Here is a 25,134-nt window from a genome sequence, read left to right as displayed (position 1 = left end):
AATTGTTGGCATATTGCCCGGGGGTAAACTGTCTGGTGTTTCTTTGTGGTAGTTCCGAATCTGCTCTGAGTTGGAACTTTCGACAAGCAGACTTCAGTTTTAGTTTTGGAAGATTTCAGTCAGGATTTGATTCACTTGTATGTGTTTCTGTGCTACGACTGACTGGATAATTGTAACATACTGTCAGCTTTCGTTGTCTAAAACTTACGTATTGCGAAAACTTAATTTTTGAAAATATGAAGTAAAATAATCGAAATTCAAAGAAAAATCAGTTACTGCATGTTTATCCAAACTATATTTGTGTGTGTGTGTGTGTGTGGGGGGGGGGGTTATAATGAACAATTCTTTTGGTGGGGATTTTGATGAACGATTTGATGGGGAGTGCATCCTTGGCCTTAGGGGAGGGGATGGGCACCCCTGATCTGAATTATCTGGATATCCGGATTATCCAGACAGTTGTTTCATTTGTCTGTTCTTCAGGCTATCCACACGTTCTTTTATTTGTCATTTTCATATTTTACTGTATGAACTTCCTATAAATCCTTCATGAAATCTGTTCTATCAGGATATCTGAATTATCCAGATATTTGTATTATCGTATTTATGTATGTATAATGTGTGTGAGTGTATAATGCGCACCCTGGTTTTTGATGGGGAAAGTGACAAACAGTTATGTCTCATATATAATGCACACTACTATCCAGGTTCAAGAAATAGTTTTCTTATTTGTAGGTCATTTGCCGATCAAGAGTGAATGACACCATACCTATTCAATGTGTCACCTGTTGCTATGTGAACCAAGATGAGAATATCCTCTTGTGTAAACAATAAGCCACTAACCCACACCACCTCCAGTGTGTTTAGCATCCCAAAGCTTTCACTCTTTAACCACCTTATTTATTCTGTAATAGTAGAAAGCGAGATCAAAATTACCTTATGGATTTGCAGTGCTCAGGGAGTAATGTTCTATTATTTCTCGCCCAACAAATACTGCTGATACGCATCCCATGTGACAGGAGGTGCATGCTCGAATTCTGCCAGAATGGCACTGCTTTTCTTGGTGTCACAGAACATTATATTACAAAGTGAAAAATCGTGAGAAATGGCCTTTAAACTTTTATGCATGGTTTTGTTCATTCCTTCTTTACTTTTTCTAAAATAACTTCAACATATATAATTTTTCTGTGATTAACATAATATTTGTATGAGGCACATGCAGGACCCTCAAACTAACAGTTAGCAGCACAAGATTTCTTCCATATATGTCATATTATTTGGCCAATAATATATTTTAATTATTTTCTTTTTTCTTATATTTTCTTTTATCCAAAGTACCATATACATTCCCTCATTTTGTGATGAGCTTATTTCAACCGCATGGCACATTAGTGTCACCATATTGAATGTAATACTGTTGCCATATTTAGAAACTGCAGAATTTAAGCTTTACAATGATATATAACATGATAGGGTTCCGTAAACATGAAAAATTAATGGAAGTGTCACAAAATCATGGAATGACCCTGTACGGTTTCATGTTGGCTGCCTGATTTATTTTGTGCATAATGTGCACTACAGTTTTTGGGGCAAAAATTTTGGAAAAAAGTGTGCATTTTTCATGAGTAAATATGGTATATGGATATCCGAATTCTCTAGATATCCAGATTATCCGTTGCATCTGAAATGGATATCAGATAATTTGAAATATGGATATTCTGATAACAGATAATTCAAAATCAAGATTTTGTGACCATCCCTAGTATCAACTGATACCAGAACAGGGTGTCTACCTGTCAAGAAAGTCAAGAAATCAACAGGTTGGTCAAGAAAGTCGAGAAAAGGTCAAGGAATTATGCTTGAGGGAATTTTAAAATATTTTTCATGATATAGTGAATTTATGTACCTGTACTGGGATTTGATAAAATGGAATATTTGGAAATCTAAAATTGTGTTTAGCTGTGGTTAAGATTTGTTCACATTGTTTCTTAAGAATTATATTCTTGAATACGTGAAGTTTTACAAAAGTATTAAATAAAGTAATGTGGCCATTCCCCATCCAGGATGAAGTCTGAAACATTAATTTGTACATGCAATAATAATTGAAAGAAGTCTAAATCTCTTGTTAAAGTAAAACTTCAGTTTTTATTTTAGCGGACCTTGTGGTAGGGGTTTTTCATTGAATAAAGATATCCATTTTCTTAATTTCCAACTATACCTAAGTAGGGGGCGGTTAAATAAATGTTAAGAAAGAAACTGCGAAAAAGGTCAAGAATTTTGGATTTCTTATTTTGGTAGACACCCATCCTGTAGCACCATGTTGGAGAGTATCGATTGCATTTTGTTCAGCTATACCAGCGCAATACTTTTCAAGCATTTTGGCCTTTTGCGAAGTCAGCAAAAATTCCACATGACAATTTTCCAGAGTGTAGTTATCCTGAAAATTATGTAAAATTTGAAATTTCCATTGATTTTACATCAATATTATGTGGAAAAACTGTATTTTGTGGATATGTATCAGGTATTTTTATATTTTGGTGTAATTTTTTAATATTTAAAGCATAAGATTAACAGCATTCAGTATTAGTTCACAGTGGTATCTATTCGGCTGCAACTCCAATATAAAAAGTGCCCAACTATACCCTGCCCCAACTAACTGTAGAGCAGGATTGCATAATCGGCAGAGGAGGAGGACGAAAATCGAGTGGTGAAAGTGCAGCATTACCAACCGTACGGTTCTGACCGTACATGTACGGACGTATGATCCAGACCTTAGTCTGTACGCTAAATGCACGGCTTGTCAAAATTCGCTCTTGCAGTTTTATCCCTAATATTTCCCTAAGAAATTCTTAAACCAATTGTACGGACCTGGAGACAAAAATGCGGTCCGTTTGCCATGTGCGTTTGGTATTATCCTTTTCAAAAGTTTGCAACGCTGCATTGGAAAGTGGTTAAGTCCCATCGCCCATTACACAATTCCGTTTCTCTCACTGTTCATTGGTGGAGTCGTCTCGCGTCACTACTTGCTCAGAGACTTGTTCTCGTTCGCGGGGTCTACAGTTAGCTGGTACGGATAATAATTTGACATTTAACAAATTTTTCATATCACATTCATTCATATATTAATGTTAAGATACCTTCTGTGTCAATTACTTGCATACTTTCCCACTTGCAGGCTGTGCACTCGGTTGCGATGAGAGATAACGTATGTACTCTTCGTGTGTGCGACACCATTCTCAACATCCTCGAAATCCTACTGGAACTTGGGGTGCTCAAACAGTGCCTGAGGGAGGAAGCCGGACGATCCCACAGCCAGTCAAAAAGGAATGATGACTCGAGCGAGGAAAAGAAGGAGTCTAAGTTGAGTGAAAAATTCACGCCACACAATCTAGTCATGAGCTGTATTATCAGGTTAGTACCAATACAATTCTGTTCTAATTAGGTCAGTAGTAACCATTTTTTTATAACTCTATGCTATAGTTATACATGTACAAGTTATGTGAAAATTATGACTCAAACAGGGATCAAACATGTGTGTTTGTATGTGTTCTTATGTATCCATTCCAAGTATATACAATGCACTTTCAACCTGTCAGTGTTCACACATACTTTAAGGTTTTACTCCAGATTTTAATTGCAGTCAATTGCTTCTTTTGCCTTCTTGAGCTTTGCAAATATTGTGGGAGTCTTAAAGAAATTCCTGAGTAAAGTTGGTCCTTTTATATACTACATGTGTTAATTATGGGGATCATTTAAAGACTGTGATTACTGAACAATATGTTCACTGTTTGTCACTGGTAGCAACAATTAATTGTGAATTCAGATAATGGCTTTCTTCCTGCCTCTACACGTGACATGTCGTAGTTCCACAGATTGATGTGTGGTGGCAGCACTGCACTGAATGTAGCCATATTGAGTTGTCCATCCTAAAACAATATTCTCACAAAAAATTGCATGCATTAAAATTCAAGTTGCACATGAAAGAAATGTCATTATGTGTCACAGATAACTTGTGCAAGCCTGTCATGAAGAGGCACATCAATATCAAACAGTGATTAAGTGCCATATTGACTTGCCAAGACCGTGAAAGTTCCAACAAGCACCCAGCAACATTAAAATTATACTTCTTGTTGCCTATGACTATGAAGTTGTTTTCCTTTGTTACACAGTGCTGTATGTTTGTTTGGTATGTTGTTTTAAGTCCACTTTATGCATATATAGGCTAACTGGGACTGGACCTACAGTTTAAAGTGGGATACAAACCACTGTGCCTCCACTGGGTATTGAACCTGTGACCCCTTGATTAGAAGGTGACAACTTTACCACTACGCCATTGGGGAGGCCCATTACACAGTACTGAAAGGAGTTACTGTGAATAGTGAATATTACAGTAGCTTTCTGGAGCGTTACCTTCATCCAGCTATTCTTAGGAAACGGCCAATGCTTCTTGCGAAACATCCGATTGTGCTGCATCACAATTTAAGGTGCCATGTTGCAAATTCAGCAGGGCAACTGCTTGAGCGGTCGGATTGGTGGAATGCTAAAGCATACCCCTATAAGCTGGACATGAGTTCTTGCAACTATAACATGTTTTGGAAGCACAAGATCCTCAACGATGAGACCATCAATGATAATGGTGCAGGCCTTAGGGCTGTCCTTCAGTGATATGCAGAAAAATGATTCCTCTGACTGTGTGAGGAAATTGCCAGAAATTTGGCAACATGTGCTATATTCGGCTGGAGACTATTACAAAGGAATAAATAACCTCATCCTCCACAATTATACAAGTAGGCAGTTATGAGCATGTAATTATTATTATTTTTTTTTAATGATCCTCATATAGTGATTTCACCAATACTAACATGTATTCATCATGCTTTCAGAGTTTATAAACACTTGGGATGTCCTCAAGGGTGTGGAGATGGCCATAGGGGACCTCCAGCTGATTTTCTTCGTTCTCAGGCTCAAACAATACTCGGAAAGCTTCACCGAGCCAGCCAGAAGCAGTTCTCTCACTTTCTGAGACAGATGGTCCACAACCAGTCCATAACTGATATTCTGGACTTCTTCCATGCTTACGTGGGATTCTGTGTCGACCCGAGTTCTCTTCTCTCGCCTCTGAGTAAGTTATTTCTGGTTTTATTTTCATCAGAGCAAGCTCTGTGGAGTGACCACAGGGCCATGTGCCTGAGGCACTGGCAAAGGTGAGTAGTGTTGCCAGGTTAATTACAAAAACTTTAGTGTAATTTTAATGCTTTGGATTCAGGAAAGAAATTATGTGAAGGAATATGAAGAAATTAATAAAAGGTGACCCTAAAGAAATGCAGATTTAATTTAAGAAAATAACATTTTATTTATTTATTAGTTGGCAAAGTTATCACATTATGTGAAAGGGTAAACATTGCCTTTAAATATGGAATAGGATAAGTTAAAATCCATTGCATTGTACTTTTTGAAATTTCCAGTTGCAGAGGCCGATGATGGTTTCAGGACACTCTGCCACACTATCGCTCATAGTAGCTATGTTTTCAACTGAACTTTCGGTATGAAATCAGCCTGCTTTTTTTTTTGTTGTTGTTGTTGTTTCCAACTGAACCTATTTGTTCAAATTTTTCAACTAGTCTTTTCACAGTTGTTTCTTTTTGGGAGTTTCTCCTACCGAAAATGTCACTTAATTTGCACACAGTCTCAGCGAAACATTCTCCATACTTGCAATGGATTCTAATGATCGTCACTCTCTCCTCCATCATGTAGCGCTCCATATTGACTAACCGCAACATATTTAGTACAACATGTGACCTTGCAGAATGCTAGCAACCCTGCAGAAAAAGAAAATTACACCCAATTTGAATCCTGCAATAATTTTGGGACACACTTTATATTGAAGGTTACTAAGTTCGTATTAATGAAAGCAAAGTTTCAGCCCATGATTTATGGGGGCTACAGACCCAGCCCTAAACTGGGGAAAAAATGTCATTGTAAGGGTCACAGGGTGGAAACATGTGGCAAAATATAAATGAATATACAGTATGTAACATTCTTATTCGTACACACGGATTTTCAAAGAAAATGCTTTAATATCTGAAAGGAAATGCACTCTTTTGAAATTGTTTCTTTACAATTCAATAACTAATATCATTAGAAACATAAAATCTTACCCAAATTCTGTATAACCAGTGACAATAATGAATTAAATGAAACTGAAAGAGAAACATGCCATTTTTTGTACAACTTTTCTATTCGTACACTTAATAATATAAAATAAAAAGTATATTCAGAGCAAATTGACTGACAGTTCTTAAAACTTTGATGCGTATCCCTTGGCTTTAATTACTGCTGGACACCTGTTCTTAGAATTAACCAGTTTCCGACATGTTTCAGAGCTTATTTTATTCCACTCGGCTTGTACGACAGTTTTCAACTCTTTTTTGGACTTCACGCCTGCTTTGTGGACTCGCCGCTTCAAAATTGCCCATAATTGCTCAATGGGATTTAAGTCTGGACTTTGAGCTGGTGTTTGTAGTAGTTTGGGCACATTCCATATTAGCCAATTCATGTTAACTCGTGCCTTATGTTTATTGTCAATGTCTTGTTGGAATCTGTAGATATGCAGCATGTCCAATTTTTTGGGCACTCTGCTTTACATTGTTCTTCAATATGTCCACATAAACATATGCATCCATGATACCATCAATAAACTGGATGGTACCAACACCTTTGGACGACATACAGCTCCAAATCATTAATGACCCACCACCGTGTTTAACTGTTGGAACTGTGTTAATGTGATCATTGTCTTTATTTGATTTTCTCCAGACCCTATTTATCCCATCTGACCCGTATATATTAATCTTGCACTCATCTGACCATATGACACTATCCCAAAATTCCTGGTCCTTGTGGATGTGCTCTTTCGCGAATGAAAGTCCATTCCTGCGATTCAACATACGGCCTCTTTCGTGGTATTCTGCCATAATATCCAAGCTTCCACAAGGCACGTCGGACAGTTTGATCGGACATCATCTTGCCAGCAACATTTTCTACTAACGGTCGTAACTGAGGAACACTTAGTCGGGGGTTTTCTCGCACTTTTTTGAAAATAAAGTGTTCATCACGTTTATTCAACCGTCTCTCTTTTGGTTTTCTTGGCACATTCTGTGTTGAACCTTCCTCTCTAAATTTGTTTACTGTGTATTGAACTGTGGAGTGTGATTTATTGACTGTTTGTCCAATTTTTCTTAACAAATAACCTCTAAGGGCCAAATTTATAATAACATCCTTCAGATCGGAACTAAGTTCCTTCACCTTGCCCATTTCGAACATGCTGATAGATAGATAATAGCCCTACAACAATACCTATGCCAGCATTCCGCTTGATGGGGAGCGTGCCTGCATGTTCAAACTTGTTACGAAGTTGCAAACTGCACGAAATCGCCGAATAGCGGCGGCGCTGTATGCGATTCACCTTATTTACATACGGCCTCTTTCGTGGTATTCTGCCATGATATCCATGCTTCCACAAGGCACGTCGGACAGTTTGATCGGACATCATCTTGCCAGCAACATTTTCTACTAACGGTCGTAACTGAGGAACACTTAGTCCAGGGTTTTCTTGCACTTTTTTTGAAAATAAAGTGTTCATCACGTTTATTCAACAGTCGCTCTTTTGGTTTTCTTGGAACATCTCTAACTATGGGTGTGGGTTGCAAACTGCATGAAATCACCCGAATAGCGGTGGTGCTGTATGTGAGGAAGATTGAAACTCTTGCCTGTACGAATAACAATGTTGCATGAAACAGCGTGTTTTTCTCTTTTCACACAAATTATATGCTCTGTTTATACACTTTAAACATACATTTTTATTGACATTTGTTGGTGAAACATTCATTAACATTAATTTCCAGGTACATATGAAAATAATTATATTTACTAGTAGATATGACATTTTTTCCTCGGAAATTCTGTGTGTACGAATAACAATGTTACATACTGTAACTAACCTGGGTCCTGAGTACGAATCATGGCCTGGGCATGGGTGTTCTTTGTGAGTGTCACTTCATCATTTTCACCCTCATCATAGTGACACTAAATAAAAAAAAAATCAAATGAAGGAAACCATCTGTCAAAACTTTGCCTAACAGCTGTGTCTAAAATTGTGTTGTAAAAACAGGGTGTCTACCAGTCGAGAAATCAACAGGTAGGTCAAGAAAGTCGAGAAAAAGTCAAGAAATTATGCTTAAGGTCAATAATTTTTGCTAGTTTTTACAGTATAATGAATTTACATTGTTATATACCTGTACTGGGATTTGATAAAATTGAATATTTGGAAATCTAAGATTGTATTGAGTTGTGGTTAAGATTTTATCACCTTGTTTCTTAAGAGTTACATTCTTACATGCATGAAGTTTTGCGAAAATATTAAGTAAAGGAATGTGGCCATTCTCCATCCAGGGTGAAGTCTGAAGCATTAATTTTTACATGCATTAATAATAATTAAAGCAAGTCTAAATAGTGCAGCTTCAGTTTTCATCATAGGGCTTTTTCATTGAAAAAAATATCTATTTTCTTAATTTCCAACTATCCCTAAGTAGAGCACAATTAAATAACTAGGGCGCGATTAAATATATGTTAAGAGAAAGGGAAAAAAGGACAAGGAAAAAGAAGGAAAGGTCATGAATTTTGGATTTGCTATTTTGGCACGCACCCTGAAAAAGAACATGTGAGAGTTATGATGAAAATAGTAACTGAACATTATTAAAAGTTTCCTCTTTTATAGTTAAAGTAATACATTTTGATATTAAAAGCAAATCAAATTAAATATAATGACCCTCATAGTCATTGACTTCAAAGCTTTTTGATGGTCCGATATGAAATTTTGGCCGATACCGATAAAGTACCAATATAAAATTTACCGATACTGATATTTTACCGATCCGATATAAAATTAGATATGGTACATGAAGAACCTGAAATGTTCATTGATCTCCTTAACAAATGTGTGTTTCGAGGTGACTGCAGTGCAAAACAAGTGTTGAATATTTAGACATTTACTTTTTTAGAAAGTAGGGCATCGAGATTATCCATAAAAATTATAACAAAATGGCAGAATTTTGCACTAAATTATAAGATACATATATATATATATCATATATTCGATATATTGGATCGGTAAATTAATTGGTAATTTTACCGATACACCGATATGTCTATATTGGCCGATACCGATAGAGTACCGATTAATCGGTCCCATCCCTACTTTTTATATTATAATTTTCCTTTCATATCTGGTATATCAATAACTATGGATAATGTCCAATTAACACTGCGTGCTAGAAATTGTAGTGAAAAACTGACCACCAATTACAGTTTTAATAGTGGTTTGCATTATTTCTAGTTGAAAATGTCTTTCTTTTTTTCAAATCAGATCAGAAGCGAAGTGCCAGCAAATCTCCAGACATGGTAACCCAAGGAGGCTACGCCACAAATTTCGGAGCTGGATTAGGGGGTGGAGGGAGTCGGGGAATTGAAGGACAAATGATGGCCAACATATTCAAGACTTTGGTCAGTAGGCTGGTGGCATCCATCAAGGAATTAAAAACTCAGGAAAATATGGTGAGTCATTTCATAGTCCGTAAGGAAGTAGCAATAAGAGAGGTTGAATTGGTAATGGTTTAAAGCACATAAGCTATTTACATGAATGTGTAATAATACTTTAGCATAACATATTCTAAGTTCATGTTGTTTTATTTGATAGTTTTTCCACAAATATACCTTAACTTAATAGACTTTTGCTACTTTCTTATTGGTTTTATAAATGAAAACATCTACAACATCAAAAGTCCCAAGTTTCAATCTCAGCTGGGGCATTGGTGTTCATTGTAAGTGTCCCTTCATCAATTTCAACATATCATCACTTATCCTCATCTTCATGATTAGCCAAAAGTGGCAGAAATCCGAATTAAAATTAACCAAATCAATCAATCAATTAGAAATAAAAAATATGTGATTCACCTTGATTTTGCAAAGGAAATGTCTTAATACCTAGCTCTTTTCTATGACAAACAAGTTGGAGCTGCGTTTACAGCATAGCCATAGTATACTCCATGGGTAGTAATCAGAACATTTGACATACCTCCCAGTTTGTTGACAACAGACTGTTTAACGAACTGCTAATGAGGATAATTTATATCATATTAATCAACTTTTAAATCCACTTTCATTACTCAACATTTTATTTTTATAACATTTCTTTGTCTTGTAATAGGTAATTGTCCGACAGGGCAAGATCTGGCAATTAGGGTGGATGGTCTATGCACCGAAACCTGAAAACCTTCGACAGCCAGTGTCTTCCCTGCCTTTTGTGAGGGAGCATTGTGTTGCAAAAAGTTAATACTTTTCCACATTTTTCTCCATCATGGTTCTTCCAATGACTTAAAACAGTGAAACAAATGGTGTTATCATCCTGCAAATTGGCAAATTGACAAAATTACACATATTTTCAGAAGGAAGTCTGGGCAAGAACTGTTAAGCCACCCCCTCCTATTTGTTGGTCTTGCAGAATTTCAGAAGCGAAATGTAGTTTTTTATGACAGTAGAAAACTTCTTACGTCACGTGCCGGCAACATATTTGTTAAAACACTAGAATAACACACATACAGCACGATGAAAAACACTTAGGATTTCTTTCGAGCTTTCGACTCCTTCACGGAGACACATCTGTCTGAGACACATTAAGTAACACCAGTGGAACTACAACTGCATCCACTCCGTCTTCCCTCGACCAACCCTGAAGATGATTCCGTGAAGGAGTCGAAAGCTCGGAAGAACTCCTAAGCATTTTTCATTGAGCTGTTTGTGTGTTATTCTAGTGTTTTAACAAATATAATTTTTTATTTGGTTTGGTGAATTTAGAATTCAGTATTCTTAATATTAAAATATTTTACTTACACTAAAACAGAAGTTACGAAATGATATATTTTTTTTAGGGCTGAGCCGATACCACCTTGAACCGATATCGATACTGATACTCTTACAGATTCCCATCAATACAGATACCGATACTTGAAAATTGGAATAATTAAAAATTTTCAAAATATTGATCAATATTGGCATGTAAATATTCTTCTCCAATCATATGCATCAATTTACCAAGAGAAGCGCTTTAAAATATTCAAGAATTACATCAGAATATTAAAACAGATGTTATGTAATCACAAAATACAGTTTTTTTGCGTAAAATTGGTGCAAAGTAACAATAAACTTTGAGTTTTGCATTATTTGCAGGTAATTAGACTCTGCAAAAGTGTTACGTGGCATTTCTTCAGACCCTGTGAGAGACCAAAATGTCGGGAAAGTATTGGCTGGTATCGGTAGATGAATTCCAACCTATACTTTCCGATATCACTGGTATATTGGCATTGGCTCAGCCTTAGTTTTGTTACTTATCTTATGTTTTGTCTTAACTTATGCATCCGTTCCTTTCTCTCTCAGGCTTTGTATTGTGATGTTCGTCAGCTGATGACATATATTAAAGAGGCTCATGGAGGTGTTTTTAGGCGTGTGGCACTCAGTGGCCTACTTGATTCTGCAAGTAGGCCACACAAGAAGCAACCAGACACTCAAACAACAAGGGTGATAAGGTAATTGCAATTGTTTGCACGATACCAATAAGTCAAAACATAGTGCCTAGTTTTCTTTCTAATCCAGGCACATGGTAGTTGCAAGGGTCAATTTAATTGCAAATCCTAAATATCAGGCAATTCAAAATCTTACTTTTGTACGAAGTTTCTTGGCCTTTTTAGTTGCAGTAATTTCGGAGGTGATGACATCACCCACACGTGAAAAAGTGAATTAATTTCTTCATGTCTTTTTGCACTGAATGATTTTCCCATACATATAAATCTATATCTGTTACTTTTTTTTTAATCATTTGTTTCCTGAAAGATGTGAACTGACAAGTCTGAATTTGTAATTACTAAATCGCATTCATGCCATCTCTTTCCAATTATTCTTGATGTTTGCCTTACATATATGACTCCATCTCTAGAGAACGTGCATATTGTTGTGAAGCATCTAGTGAAAAATATAGCATACAAATTAATAATTTTGTAGAGGCTGCTTTTAATAAATAGCTTCTTGCTATATTTGTATGTGTTATTTTGATTTGCAGAATACATTTTCTTGTTTAATGCAGATGAAAGTTTTCATTGTTATTTTAATTGTGAAAAAGGAAGTTTTTTTAAAATAATAAGGTGCATTATGTTAAATATGGCTTAAATTTATAATACTGCTATTGTATGTACTGTTGAAATAATGCTGTTTGGTTTTATAAGGATTGTTCAATAAATGATTATCAAATTGTGCATTGTTTTACAAAACTATTAAATGAAATATAATACTTTATGTCATGTGTAATTTTTTTACAGGACAGGAGGCCATTTGTCTTATCTGGCAGAATTTGTAGTAAGTTTTTAAATCTGTTTCATCTGATCCTAACACCTAACAACTTAACAATTACTAACATGCCCAAATGCTCTCTCAATAGGCACATGCAGCAGTCGGAGGGCGATGAACAACCAGAGTTCCAAGGTGGTTGTTACATCATGGATGACAAGGGTGGGCGCAAGTTCCTTGTGAAGAAAAGAAGCACTTCGTCTACTTGTGCTGTATGCTTTCACTTTCTAACATCTAAAATGCATGCTTGGAGTAAATTGCATGCTTAGCTGTATTACTTTGGTTGTATTAATAAAAATGTGCATGACCTTGGTGGCAGAGCAATGCTCCATCTTTGTAAGAATAAGATACTCCCTTGCATAGTTTCCAACCTAACAACTTCTCAACTATGACTTACATTCATATACACATCCTTAACATGTTCCCTGTGTGAACAATTTTATTAACCCCATAAGTGTGGAATTTTCTGAACAATTTTCTATTAGTATACAAATCGTAACTAACTAAAAAGTTCTAACCGGAATCATCGTAAGAAATTTCCACAATGTGGATATAAATTATTAAATGCTATTTTCAAGAATATAAACAAAAGTGCAACTTAATTCAACACAAGTACAAGTAAAATTCAGTAGTGAAAAACTTGATATCTAGTGCTTGGAATTTGAAATAGGTGGTTATAACACTCATGCACAAGAGGCATGGTGCGATTATAGCCCATCGTTTATTCATAATGTAATTTTATAGTGAACAATGGGCTATGCCTGTCGCTCATCTTATTGGACAGAAATTGTACAATGGGCTATGCCCGTCACTCATGCAGAAAGGGTTAATGTGATATGGATTACTTGCTGCAAAAAGTTGGAGAAATGGGCAGGTGCTCAGTTTTATTCATGCAACCCATTGAATGTCATTTTAATTGTTTTGTCTCCTCTGTAACTCAAGTATCATAAATATAAATGAAATATATGAGGAATTGTTTACCAAGTATTGTTAATGCTTTATTTCTAGGTGAGAGCCAACAGCAATACTATCCATTACTAGGGACTGTGATTTTTCTCAAACACACAAAAAAAAAAAAAAAACAGAAAAATTTTAATTGTTGCAAATAAAATGGTTTATGTATGTGAATGTTCTGACATCTTTTATGCATTCAAAATTGCAAAATAATGCAAATTGTGTTTTTTTAATTACTTTCAACACATTTGGTGCTTAAAAATATAGAATAAAACAACTTATTAGATTGTTATTTTTTAGTAGAAGTTGTCCAGTTTAAATTAACAATATGTAATGTCATCAGAATACTCTACACAAAATTTACCCTGACTAATAATAATGAAGGATGTAAAATGAATGAAGTATTTTGTGGTGTTGCATTGCAGAGTTTGTTGGAGACTGAGGAAAGCGAGGACTTAACGAAAACTAGTCAAAGTCCAGCAGGTAGAAGAAAGCATTATATTCTCACTCCTCGCCACAGTGAGAAGAATTTGAAAAATGACTCTGGCCCAAGCATGAAAACCCGGAAGTCATCTCGCTTTCAGATTGGTAAGTTTCAGAGTTGATGAATGGCATGGTTTATTTTCCCCTGATGTGAAAGAAAGTTATAAATAAAATATCTTGTGTAAGATTAATTTTTAAATTTGAAGATTTTTTTTCTGGCATGTTTTTAGAGTGGTGTGATATTGATATAACACTAGCTGATTGCCTGGCATTGCCCGGTTATTTATTTATCCCAGTCTTCTATTAGACAGGAAAATAATGAATTCTAACTATAGTGTAAAATGAACTTGGAGTTGAACGGCATTGAGAGTGTGACTATTCATCTTAGTGACCCTGAAAACTATGGATTCCACACTAATATCGGTCATTTTCAATTATTTTTACATGTCACCCCCTTCTCACCCCCACCCCTAGGAGTGCCAGGGGTGTCTTACCCCCACAGTATTTCTTTTCAGATTGTAAGTGATATGTGTTGAAATAGCTTGAGGATAGCAATATCGCACCTTCTGTGTAGGCAACCAACTTCGATGTTCTGTGTTGCAGTAAGCATAACTTGCAGGATATGACACAAAAATGCCAGGCAACAGAATGCTATTTTATGTCCCCTTCCTACCCCCACCACTAGGGGTGCCGGGGGTGTCTTGCCCCCACAGTATTTCTTTCCAGATTGCAAGTGATATGTGTACCAAGTTTGGTTGAAATCGCTCCAGGTGTTCGAGAGTTATTGCTGAACATACAAACACACACATATACACATACATACATGTTTATATATATCATATATAGAGATTTCCAATGCTTTTAGAGGACTTTTTCATTTTCTTTATTTATTCTAATGTACTTGGTATCTTGGTATTTGTATTCGTAAGTGAGAAACAATATCTGTCGGCTGTGAACATATGATTTTTTCAGACTATGGTATTTTTATTGAAGCAAAATGAATAAAAATAATGATTATCTTTTTCAAGAGATAAATTGATAACTGGTACATCTGTTGAAAAAAAATGCATTGAGAATATAGACACTTGTATCACAGAAGGATCGTAGTTTTTTTTACAAATTATTCATGCAGTAATGCAGCTAATTATAAAGAGTTTTGTAAATGTTCTCAATTACAGCACAAGCTTTTTTGCTTCTTATGTTGGTGTTCCTTATGTTTTCATTGTAAATTTAAAATAAGTCATTCATATCTGTTTTAAACTTCAAATTTGTTTATTCCGTTAATGTATAAAGTTGTATAACAATTTTTTTTTTAAATCTGTAATAAGTTGTGTGACGTTTATGTATTTGGCAACATTGACATTGCCATGGTAACATAACAGTTTGGGATTATCAGAACATATGCTGCATTTTCTTTCTTAAAATTTCCAGCTAATCATAGAAACATTATTTATTAACCTCAAAAGTTTGCTTCACATTCGCTAATTCCAGGAATATTCAAATTTCAAAAAAACTAGGATCAGAGTTTATATACTATTACGTAATGCTGTTCATCACACAATATCCTTTTTGTTTTTATTTGACTTTATTTTATTTATTTATTTGTTTATAGTGAACTGGTTCAAGAGTGAAGTAAACAAACCTGGCTCGACTGACAGTTACAATGGCATAGATTCTCCTGTGGAGAGTTCCTTTGCAAGATTCCCAAATAGAATCACCCAGAAGGGAAGTGCAAGGTAAGTTGGTGGTTGGTTTGTGCTTTGATCAAAGTTAGGAAATTACATGAAAAGATCTACTTGACACATAAAATATACATTCAAAAACTGCATGGAACACACAAAATCATACAAGATATAAAGAAACAACTTAAAAATACACACATTTCAAGGTCCTGCCCAAACACTAAAATGCACATTTTGAACACGCTATTGTTTATTGTGTGTATTATTTTAACTAGTAACTGCTGACTGTTACTCATACATCAGCATTAGCTCAGCACTGTTAATGAGAAATAAATCTGGAGATAGCTTTAGATAAAAAAAAAAAAAAACAACAATAAAAAACCTTTTATATAATGCCTAGAGGCATGCATATTTAGTTTTTGACTAGAACACTAAATGTGAAATAACACATTTTAATGTTAATTTTTCATCTCTCTGAAAGGTGTGAGGTACATTTTCCTACCCTGTTTTGTCAGGAAATGATCCGAAATGAACTCGAAAATTCCAAATTAGGCTCTTAAACACGAAATTTACCAATTATATACAGACGCGACACTTTCTGAAGTCTAAATTATCCTGTGAGATATGCAATTCACGGAAAATTGAATAATTCTGCTGCAAACATTTGAGAAACAAAAATGGACAGGAATAAACTTAATATTCTGGTAATTATTTAACATGCTATTAGAAGGGATATGTTTATTTTGTGTAATAGTGCAGTTTTAAAATCAATTTGGGATTATATTCACATTTTGAAAACCAAAATTTAATTTTATATGCTGCTTTTTCGCCGTTATAACTGAAATTTCATTTTATTTACCGCTTTTGAACCCGAAATTGACTGTTTTTGTACTGAAATTTTCCTTTTTTTATTTACCAAAAATATGTGCCCCTAATGCCCATATGTCCCGCACCACGGTAGTGTGGTCTAAGGTGTTTTGGGCTCCGGCTGTGGGACGCACACATGTTCGAGTCTCCTGGGGAAGCATAACTTTTCTGAGATTTCGGCTTGTGTATGGGATCGGAAATTGGGGAGTTACGAATGAGTAGCATAACCCAGTCATAGAAAACGTACAACAATGACTGACGGTTTGTCATGACCACACATCACCCCTTAACTAGTTGGATAATCTGCCACCCCTGATGGGAGTGAGGTGGGCAGTCTGTAGGTAGACACTTGCCCTTACGGGCTGTTACACCATGGATTATTACTTGTATTATAATGCCTATACAATAATAAACTTGATGTTGTATATATTGCCATAGTATCTGATTCTATGTCATATGTCAAATCCATATCTTACAGTCATGTTGGCCAAACACTTCAAAAGGCCAAGCGGAGAATGGGAGATCACTTCAACAAATTTGGTTTTGGAAAAGGCAAAAAGAGAGATGGCAGCACTGAGGAAGCACCTGGAAGCTGTAAGTAAATATTTTGTTTACTGCCTTAAATATATTGAGCTGCTTTTTCATTTTCCTTTTCAGTTAAAACAGTAAGTCGAAAATGCACTATTTTAAATGATTTGAGTTTTTGACCCAATTTTTTATCATCAGTATTCTGTGGTAATTTAACCCTTTCGACATGGAAGCTCGGTTTTTAAAATTAATTAGTTTGTTACTGCTCTTGCTAAAGTTGTAGATGATATTCTCTATGCTATTGATAAACAGCAAGTCACTATTTTAGTACTTCTGGATCTCAGTAAGGCTTTTGACACGGTGCAGCATGATTTATTATTAGCCAAACTTAAATATTACAAGTTTTCTCCTTCAACATTAAACTGGTTTCAAACATATCTATTTAACAGACGTCAAAGGGTCGTATTACATAATTCACCATCTCACTTGTCTCAACCTATAACGCTGAAAGCAGGATCGATATTAGGCCCCCTCCTAAAAATTCTTCACTCCACATTTTTACGTAGACGATACCCATTATATTTCTCAGATCATTACGCTTCATTGGAACATAAGCTTCAGTCACTAAATTCTGACTTGAACATTGTCAGTAACTGGTGTGTATCTAATGGTCTTAAAATAAATCCAGAAAAATCCACTTTCATAATCATTGGTTCTAATTATTCAAGGTCGTTAATTAAAAATATTAAGATCGAGCTCAAAATAAACAATTTGCTCATTGTCAGGAATAACACTGCTAAAAATCTTGGTCTGATTTTTGACGAAATTTTTGATTGGACAGAACATGTAAAGACGCAATGTAGGAAAGCTTATGGAACAATTAGGAATCTGAATCGTTTCTGTGACTTCCTTCCTGCGGAATGCAAGCTAAGACTCATCCAAGCATTAATCTACCCATTGTTCGACTATTGTGATAATGTTTACAGCCCTCAACTCTCACAAAAGCTCAGTAAAAAAATACAAATGGTGCAAAATGCGTGCTTCCGATACATTTTTCAAGCAAAAAGATCCGATCATATTCTTCCATTCTTAAATAATAATCAGGTTCTTACCATGGCAAACAGAAGGAAGTTGCACTATCTCTGTTTCATACACCGCATACTGACAGAAGGTAAACCACAGTACCTGTTTGAGAAGATGCATTCCCGTAGGGAAATCCATCAGTATGTTACCCGTAAGCGGAACAACTTCGATTTACCCAATCACTCTACTATGGCCTACAAATCATCTTTCTCCTTTTCAGCTCCCAAAGCATGGAATGCATTGCCTGCAAATATTGCTAGTGTAAACAACCCATTAAATTTCAAAGGTAAAATAAAAGATCTGCTGTTAATGGAACAATGGCAGCACATACTGAAGGCATCAAGTCACTCACCATAAGGAATTGTATTATTGTATTATTATTACTATTGTCTTTTGTATTTCTAGTTATACTTTTTTTTTTGTATGCAACTAATTCCTATGTATGTTTTTCTTTCTTCATTTTTTTTTTTTTAAGTTTAGCTTACTGCTCCATAAGTTATATAAACTTATGGATTATCATATGTATTATCATATTGACAAGGGTTAGGTAGCAGAGCAGCCCTTGGCTGAACCTTGCCCGCTGAATAAAGACAATTTATTATTATTTTATTTATTATTATTACCTTCCAGACCTTAAATTTTGTCTATGACTACAAAATACTACAGTTTAGTTTACAGGGAATAGAACCATTGCCATATGCCTACACCAGGTATTTTATCCAGGAGCCCTTGATTACAAGTGATGATGTTACCACTAAGCCATCAGGGAGGCCCTGTGTAGCAATAGATAAATAATAAATTAGACAATGGATCCCATTAGGATTGATTGATTGAATTAAAATTGTTGGGTGTGTCCATACATTAAGCCATTTTGCACCCTTGCATGTGTACGGGGAAATATCCCTTTATCTAAAATTCTTACTTAAAGATTTAAAACTGGGTGTAAAAAGTCCCTTGAGAAAAGTGAAAAGTGTAAGGTTGTAAAGACAAACACAACACATTAAAAAGTAAGACAAAACTAAAAGCTCTCTCACAGACAGTGGAAGAGTCCGGCTCTTCGCAAAAAGCTAAAAACATTTGATAAAACACTGTTGTAATCTCCCAAAATGGATGACAAACAGTTGGGAAGCTTAATTGTCTGCCCGAGGAAAGCAAAATTTGCATCAATGGTAATTGACAACAAACCGTAACGTAGTTTTAATACTACATCGGGATCGAACCAGAGACCCTAAGTTGTCTCTTGGGTGATGTAGCTATTCATCAGTCATCTCCTGAAAGTTATTACTCGCTTGGCCTAAAAGCAAGATGTGCGAGAGATAACGTTCAAAGGAATGGCAATGGAATTGACTTGAACTAGAAATGGGTTTTATACTCTCCACGACTGAATCGATATGGACAGGATCTTAGTTACCTCCCATTTCGTTTGGATGACGATTATTCCCACAGATTGTCCTTTCAATAATGGCAATTGTCACACATCTGACCTCCCTGTCAGATTTCACTCATCTTGCTCCTCACTGTCCAAAAAGTGTCCCTAAGTTCCAAAGGTTCTCCTCACTATCCGCTCTCCTCGACCCCCATCTCTCACCATCAACACTCATCGACTGCCCTCTAGTGTTTGCGTAATTTCTTATTAAGCATTCCTTTGTCTGCTTCCTGTTAAGCTAAGGATAACAGCTCACTTTTACCTTGGGTACGATACGAAACAATGTCACAATACATGCTACTTCAGTTGTGATTGCCTACTTTACCCTCAGATAAGGTAATCGGGACTGAATAAACAGTTAAAAGAAGATTCCGAACCACTTTTTTCTCCACTGGGAATTGAACTCATGACACTGTGATTTCACTGTGAAGCCTTGCCAGGTAAATGATAACACCAAAAAAAATAATATAAAAAGGTAAAAAAAAAGGTAAAGTGTTCCCCTGTGCATAGCACCACACCATGAAGGTGTATAGGGGGTGTGGGGGTAACGCCCCACACTTTCTTGATCCGGTCGTGAGTGGGGGTGATGTGATCAGCATCACGCCCCTGACCGCCTTTACCCCCCAGGGTTTCCTCCAGGTACCCATGTTATTCGACGCTGGGTGGGCGCCGGGGCCGCTTCCACCGTTAGAAAAGTTCCCGGATTTGAACCGGCCGGGGATCGAACCCGGGACCTTTAGCATGGTAGTCAGACGCGTTACCGACTGAGCCACCGCGGCCACATAATAAATATATTTCAAGAAATTCTGACGAATATGAAGTTTTCACATTTCACATAGGAAAAAATTATAACTCTAACCATCATTTTCTTTACAACATTTATGCACCTGTGAAACAAACTTAGTTAACTCGCAAAATTATGTTCCAGATCTAAGCAGAAGGAACTCGATGGAGTTTGGGGACATGTCACGAGAATCAGAGTTCGTGGTCCTGAAGGAGAGGAAGCTGGTTCCTCTGCTTCCTGTCCGGAGAGGTATGCAGAGGTTTTCCTTTCTCCTGGAGACTTGCCAGCCTGGTTCTGTTCCGGACCCACATTTACTTGCTGCCACGTTGGACTTGGTAAGTAGCGTTGTTTATTTTCACTATCAAGGTGTCAAGAAAAAGTAATCAACTAATAGGTCAAGAAATCAATAAAAAGTCAAGATATTATACTTGTAGTCAAGATATTATACTTGTGGTCAAGAATTTTTGGTTAGACTCATTGATTTAGTTTACTTTACTTCACTTTTCTGCCCCTTTAGCTAATCGCGAAAACGAGGATCAATGGTAGTAATATCCGTACTGAAAATTCTGTCTACTGTTTTCAGAAGATCAATGGGTGTTTTGAAACATCTACTGTTTTCAGTAGATGAACTGTAATGCTACTGTCTTCTACTGTTTGCAGTAGCCCAACTGTGTGTACTGTTTTCAGTAGCTAAACTGGATTGATAATGTTTTCTACTGTTTTTGTTAGTCTAACTGTTTCTTCTATCTTAAGTAGTTGAACTGTACTCTTAATGTTTTCAGTAATATAATTGTACAACTAATATCTTTTGTTGTGTTCAGTATATTGCTTTCTGAAAACAGTACTCTTGTCAGTAATGAAAATTTTCTTATCTATACAACTGAAAATGCACTGGCGAAATCGTATAAACAACTAAAATAATTGTATGGTAAAGCATGTGGAACTTGCTACTTAGAAATGCATTCACACAACAAAGAAATCAAGTAAAGTTAACACGTTTTTAAGTGTGTAGCTTCATTGTGGTTAACACACATGTAGACAATTGAAAAACATACTCTTTTATACATAAATTGACATATTGTTCTTCCTATAACCACACGAAAACAGCAAAAAATTAGTTTAAATGAAGACCTGACCCTCAATGCTTAATAAACCAAAACAAGCAAACACTGTTGACTATGTTGATCAAAACATGGCTCCTTTCAGCAATAGCATTATACAGATATAATAATAACCATGGAAATTCTAAGGTGAAAAAAAAATCAACTGATATGATCATGTATTCAAACTACTAGCTACTTTAAGGTTGAGTTATTTCTTAAGATAGAATTGTAGTAACTTATTCATTAAGATATATCTGACATCAGTAGTATTCATCAGAAAAATAGTAGAAATTCAGTTCATGTACTGTTTTTCTAATTCACTTCAAAATCACTGAAAATATGGTGTCAAGAATTAATTTGTCTATTCTTGGAGTAAATAAATGATTTTATAATATATGGTAGCAAGTATTATGCATTATTATATACATTGTTTTTTCAGTACAGGAGACTTACTGTAGAGTACAGTAGCTGTATAGTTGATCTAAAATAGGTAGAGGCATGCATATTTAGTTTTTGATGAAAACACGAAATGTGAAATAACACATTCTAATGTTAATTTTTCACATTTCTGAATGGTGTGAGGTGCATTTTCCTACCGTTTTTTGTCACGAAATGATGCGAGATAAACTGCAAAATGCAAAATAGACTCTTAAACACAAAATTTACCCTTTATATACCGACATGACACTTTCTGACATCTGAAGTATCCTGTGAGTTACGCAATTCACGAAAAATTGATTAATTCTGCTGTAAATATTTGAGAAGCAAAAATGGACCCCTTTATACAGGAATAAACTTAATATTCTGGTAATGATTTAATGTGCTATTAGAAGGGATATGTTTATTTTGTGTCGTAAGTGCAGTTTTTAAGTCAAATTTGGGATTATATTCACATTTTTTAACACCAAAATATCATTTTATATGGCACTTTTTCACCCCCCTATAACAGCGAAATTTCATTTTATTTATTTACCAAAAATATGTGCCTCTAACAATAGGATTTCAGTACATTTCACAGTACACAGTAGAAGTCATTTGAAAACAGTAGAAATTGTCTACTGAAAACAGTAGAAATTGCCAGCAGGGATAAGATGGATGAAGGAACAATCACAAATATAGGGTGACAACAACATGAACTTCACATAAGATTATACTGGCTGTGAGTCCAGATGCCAGAGACTCACAAATGCAGACCAGAGGTCCTGGGTTTGAATCGCAGCCTGGGTATGGGTTGCTCTTTGCAATTGTCCCATTTTAATCATATCATCACTCATCTTCATCTTTACGATTAGCCAAAAGTGGCAGAGAAGTGAAGTAAAATAAACCAAATCAATCAATCAATCACTTTTGACCAGTTTTAAGTTTCAAACTTTGTAAAAGAAAATTTGCTTTCAAGGCAAGTGTCATTGGTAATATGTACTTAGCTCACACGTTAACAACAATTATTTTCGCAACAACAATTTATTTATGATTGGGAAAAGAGAGACGCGGTAGTATATAAATACGGAGAAACTAGTACTCACTTTTATCCGCGAAGCTGTTTTTTCTTCTTTTTCGATTAATTTCAGTGGCCACTGCCACCATCCTCGTTCAGTGGCCACTGAAATTAATCGAAAAAGAAGAAAAAACAGCTTCGCGGATAAAAGTGAGTACTAGTTTCTCCGTATTTATAACAATTTATTATTAAACACCGCCTACAACAAACTCTATTTTAGAAACAGTAGATATAAAATGTTTTAATTAATAGTGTTAACAAAATTTATGATGATTCTGCTTTGTGTATGCTTGTCACATGATCACTATCTTCAATGACATGTTTTTTTCTTCTTTCCCCAGCCTAATGCTCCTGTAGTTTCCAGAGCAGCATTGTTTTTGGAGTGTGCATACTTTGTTCACTGCTGCAACAAAGGCCAGTGGCCTACATGGATGAAGCTGAACTTCCCCATTTTCCGTCCCTCTGGTCCTTTGTCAAATAGAGGAACACCATCTGGAATGAGGAGAACTCATATCCTCCAAAGAACAGCCGGGAAGATGTTTTATCAGTGGGCTGAGGTAGGTATACTTAAGATACCTGAAATTATTGCACCTTGTTCCAGAGCTGAACTCATTTCACTTTGAACAAATACCCAGATTGTTACTCTTTATTAGTTCCCACTAATACGAATAGTGGTGCTATATAATTTTAAAAATTAAAAAAGTTTTTCAAAATATTTATTAATTTTAGTGGGTGATTATTTCATTCTAATTAAAAGCATCAAATTACTGTTTTGCTTCAAAATATTGATGAATTACTATGGAATATTAAAATACCTATGTAGAAATTTTCATTGAAAAATGCAGGCACGACGAGGACTCGAACCTGGATCTCTGGCACACCGTGCCATTGCTCTAACCACTGAACTACCGAGCCGGCCTAGCCTCGCCTGATTTTTCGCTATCGCTGTTTTACCTTCATGGAATCATCTCTGCCAGTGCTACTGCAACAGGATCGGTTGCCTTTGAAACACAGTAGACTTCGACGTTGCCTGGTTCCTCCCACCGTAGAGATGTTAATTATTGTAGATTAGGCACACACAGGAGATGTACTACGTAGAAATTTTCAGCGTACCATTCCATTGCTCAAACCACTGAGACATCTCCTGTGTGTGCCTAATCTACAATAATTAAAATACCTGTTATGTAATCTCAAAATATTTTTTTCACACAATATTGCTGCAAAATAAATGGAAACTCTGAATTTGCATAATATCCAGAATAGTTGGACTTGTGAAAGTGTAGCATGACATTTTTGGCGACTTCGTAATAGACCAAAACTTCAGAATTGTGTTAGCAGTATCGGTAAATAAAATCTAACCAATAATTTCTGATTGATACTCTAGTATCGCCAATACATTGGTATTGGGCCCTAGTTGAAACCCAGGTATTGTGAGTGAAAATCCAATTATGTAGTGGGATGTTACATCTTATTCTTAATTTTATGATTGTGTAGCAATTTCATATCTGCAGTGTACCAGTCCTTCATCAAGAGCGTGCTAAAAACTACGGCCATCTTACAATCTTGTACGAAGATAAAAGCAATATCTTTAAGAGAAAAATGTTGTTTATAAATCAGGTATTCTTTCTACCGCCCTTTAACTTGTTGACGCTATGATATTGCAAGGTGGCCATAATTTTTAGTCTGCTCATGATGAAGGCCAATGGTGATTTGATTTAAACTTACAGTCCTCTTTAAAATTATCAAGAATAAAATGTATTGAATTCAGTCTAAATGAATCATTGGTAGAGGCACATATTTTTGGTACATAAAAAAAGCAAAATTTTGGTACAGAAACAGTCAATTTTGGGTTCAAAAGCAGTAAATAAAATAAAATTTTGGTGTTATATAAATGAAAAGTCTGATAAAAGAGATATATGAAAGGACATTTTGGTTTTAAAATTGTGAATATAATCCTAAATTTGATTTAAAAACTGCAATTATAATACAAAATAAATATATCCCTTCTAATAGAACATTTATGTAGTTACCAGAGTATTAAGTTTATTTCTGTATAGAGGGGTCCAATTTTGCTTCTCAAATATTGACAGCAGATTAATAAATTTTTCCGTGAATTGCATCTCACAGGATAATTCAAACTTCAGAAAGTGTCGCATCGGTAAATAAACTCTAAATTTCGTGTTTAAGAGCCTATTTTGCATTTCGCATCATTTCGTGACACCTTTCAGAAAATTGAAAAATTAACATTACAACATGTTACTTCACATTTCGTGTTTTCA

General features: G+C 35.5%; 1 protein-coding gene across 2 annotated transcripts in view; it reads left to right on the top strand.

The window, feature by feature from the left end:
- Positions 1 to 25,134, top strand: part of unc80 (unc80, NALCN channel complex subunit) — a 310,307-nt gene that overhangs the window by 165,919 nt on the left and 119,254 nt on the right. For both annotated transcript variants that reach the window (XM_083128968.1, XM_083128960.1), the window contains 10 exons: positions 3,173 to 3,408; positions 4,881 to 5,119; positions 9,422 to 9,609; positions 11,488 to 11,636; positions 12,542 to 12,662; positions 13,830 to 13,992; positions 15,500 to 15,623; positions 16,915 to 17,030; positions 20,402 to 20,592; positions 23,197 to 23,412. In XM_083128968.1, the coding sequence (XP_082985094.1) occupies positions 3,173 to 3,408; positions 4,881 to 5,119; positions 9,422 to 9,609; positions 11,488 to 11,636; positions 12,542 to 12,662; positions 13,830 to 13,992; positions 15,500 to 15,623; positions 16,915 to 17,030; positions 20,402 to 20,592; positions 23,197 to 23,412 (1,743 nt within the window). The remainder of the gene's footprint in view (positions 1 to 3,172; positions 3,409 to 4,880; positions 5,120 to 9,421; positions 9,610 to 11,487; positions 11,637 to 12,541; positions 12,663 to 13,829; positions 13,993 to 15,499; positions 15,624 to 16,914; positions 17,031 to 20,401; positions 20,593 to 23,196; positions 23,413 to 25,134) is intronic.

This window comes from Lepisma saccharinum, chromosome 1 (assembly GCF_977018435.1).
Source record: "Lepisma saccharinum chromosome 1, izLepSacc3.1, whole genome shotgun sequence".
NCBI classification, from domain to species: Eukaryota; Metazoa; Arthropoda; class Insecta; order Zygentoma; family Lepismatidae; genus Lepisma; species Lepisma saccharinum.
This window is presented reverse-complemented; position numbering and strand designations above follow the sequence as displayed.